The sequence below is a fragment of the Triticum aestivum genome, chromosome 3B (assembly GCF_018294505.1).
Source record: "Triticum aestivum cultivar Chinese Spring chromosome 3B, IWGSC CS RefSeq v2.1, whole genome shotgun sequence".
NCBI classification, from domain to species: Eukaryota; Viridiplantae; Streptophyta; class Magnoliopsida; order Poales; family Poaceae; genus Triticum; species Triticum aestivum.
The window spans coordinates 843,125,101-843,126,938 of NC_057801.1; the positions used below are offsets into that span (position 1 = coordinate 843,125,101).

General features: G+C 49.0%; 1 protein-coding gene across 1 annotated transcript; it reads left to right on the top strand.

Moving 5' to 3' along the window:
* The first annotated feature begins 313 nt into the window (after nt 1-313).
* Nucleotides 314-961, top strand: LOC123072860 (metallothionein-like protein 2C). Its single transcript, XM_044496525.1, has 2 exons — nt 314-573; nt 678-961. The coding sequence occupies exons 1-2, from the start codon at nt 437-439 to the stop codon at nt 775-777; spliced, it is 237 nt and encodes a 78-aa protein (XP_044352460.1). The 5' UTR covers nt 314-436; the 3' UTR covers nt 778-961.
* The last annotated feature ends 877 nt before the right edge of the window (nt 962-1,838 follow it).

Sequence of the window (1,838 nt, forward strand, 5' to 3'; positions counted from 1 at the left end):
AATTTAGGTTTTTATAAACTTGGTCAAACATAGAAACATTTGAAGAAAAAAAGTAGAGCTTATATTTTGAAAATGGGATTTAGTAAGTACACCAATAATTCGATATACCCACAAAATGCTGGCTTTAGTTCCTTTCATGGTTCCTTTGTTGTAAGAAAGAAGCTAGTAGACACAAAGGGAATCAAATCATGGGAGGAGGCGGCCCTATCCTTATTCCTCTTCCCCACGCGGTTGCTCCCGTCCATCCTTTGCCAAAGGTGCAGCATCTCGCATTTCCTTCTTCATCTTCTCTTTCTCCTCCTTCCTTGATGCTCACTCGCCTATAAATAGCCCTCGCTGCCTGCCATTGTTACTCAAGCCAGCAAGCAAGAAGCACAGAAGAAGCTCCTAGCCAACACCAATCAAAGCTTCCATCCAATCCCAAGCAACCTCGACGATGTCTTGCTGCGGAGGAAACTGCGGCTGCGGCAGCGCCTGCAAGTGCGGCAACGGCTGCGGCGGCTGCAACATGTACCCGGAGGCCGAGGCCGCCGGCGCCACCCTCCTCGTCTCCGCCACCGCCACCCACAAGGCGTACGTCCCTTCTCTTCTCCTCAGCTCATACATCATCATGCACTCGATCGTAATAGAGAGAATATGACTGTATGTTGATCTTGGTATGGATGGGGTACGTGCAGGAGCTCCAGCGGCATGGAGATGGCGGCGGAGAACGGCGGCTGCGGCTGCACCCAGTGCAAGTGCGGCACCAGCTGCGGCTGCTCCTGCTGCAGTTGCTAGATCCATCATCGGTCATGCATGCACCGCGTGCATCATATCTTTGATCGATCCATCCATCTACTTACCATGTAACGCTACCTGATCGAGGGTCTTTGTATGTATGTACGCACCTGCCTGCATGAGCAGAGCAGGTGCCATGCCATGCATGTAAACCCCTAAATAAAATCTCCCGTGGTTTAACCTATATAAATGCGTTTGTGTTATAGACCAGCTTCTGGCCCACGTTTACTATCAACTTGCAAGGTGCCTGGGTTGTTAATAGACCAGCTGAATGAGCTTCAGGTGCTACATTCGTGAAAAGGACTCGTGGTTTATAACGCATATTGTAGCCTAGTAGCCACATATCAGCTGCGCTCAATATGCAGGATTTCCATTGGATCAGATCTTTCGCTTTGACGAATTTGGACCTAGCGAAAAGGATTCTTAAGCCTTCGCGCAAACAAGCAAAGTAGAAGCAAGACGAGGAAGTGGAGCTGTCGTAGAAGCAGTAGCTTCCCCCGACAATATACAATACAACAGTAGCGACCATGAATAAAAAAGCCCCTTGTTTAACGAGTTCGCTGCTTTTCCCAGGCCGGAGAAGGGCAACTACTTATTGATTGATCGCCTTTCTTTGATATGTGTTCAATTTAGTATAATACAAACTACAACTAGATCAAAGCGGAAGGGCCACTCACTATAGAAGCTATAACTAGAAAAGCCCTAGCCAATAGTTTAGTAGTCGGCCAAACCCCCATGCTCACGACATGTTCTTGATATTGATTGAGTTGGAGAGAGTCAGAGACTACCACGGAATCCTTCCATAGTCACCCCGGTGACCTTCGTCACCAAAGCGTCACAACAGTTTCCAAGACCCCTCATATAATCTCCAGTGGGGATCAGTCGGAGCACATAAGAATGCCGACCACTACATAAGCCGCTGGCGGAGAAAGCTCGAAGAGCTTCCCTTCATTCGCTTCGCGGGAGTCGCACACAGCACATAGCTGGAAGTCAGAGGGCCCGTACTACCTGCCTAACCCTTCGCTCTGAGGGACCGTAGAACGGAAAGCGCCTTCTAAACA

Coding starts and splice junctions, on each gene's coding strand:
- LOC123072860 (XM_044496525.1), top strand. CDS start 437: ATGTCTTGCTGCGGAGGAAACTGCGGCTGCGGCAGCGCCTGCAAGTGC. Junction 574..677: donor GCCACCGCCACCCACAAGGC/GTACGTCCCTTC, acceptor GGGTACGTGCAG/GAGCTCCAGCGGCATGGAGA.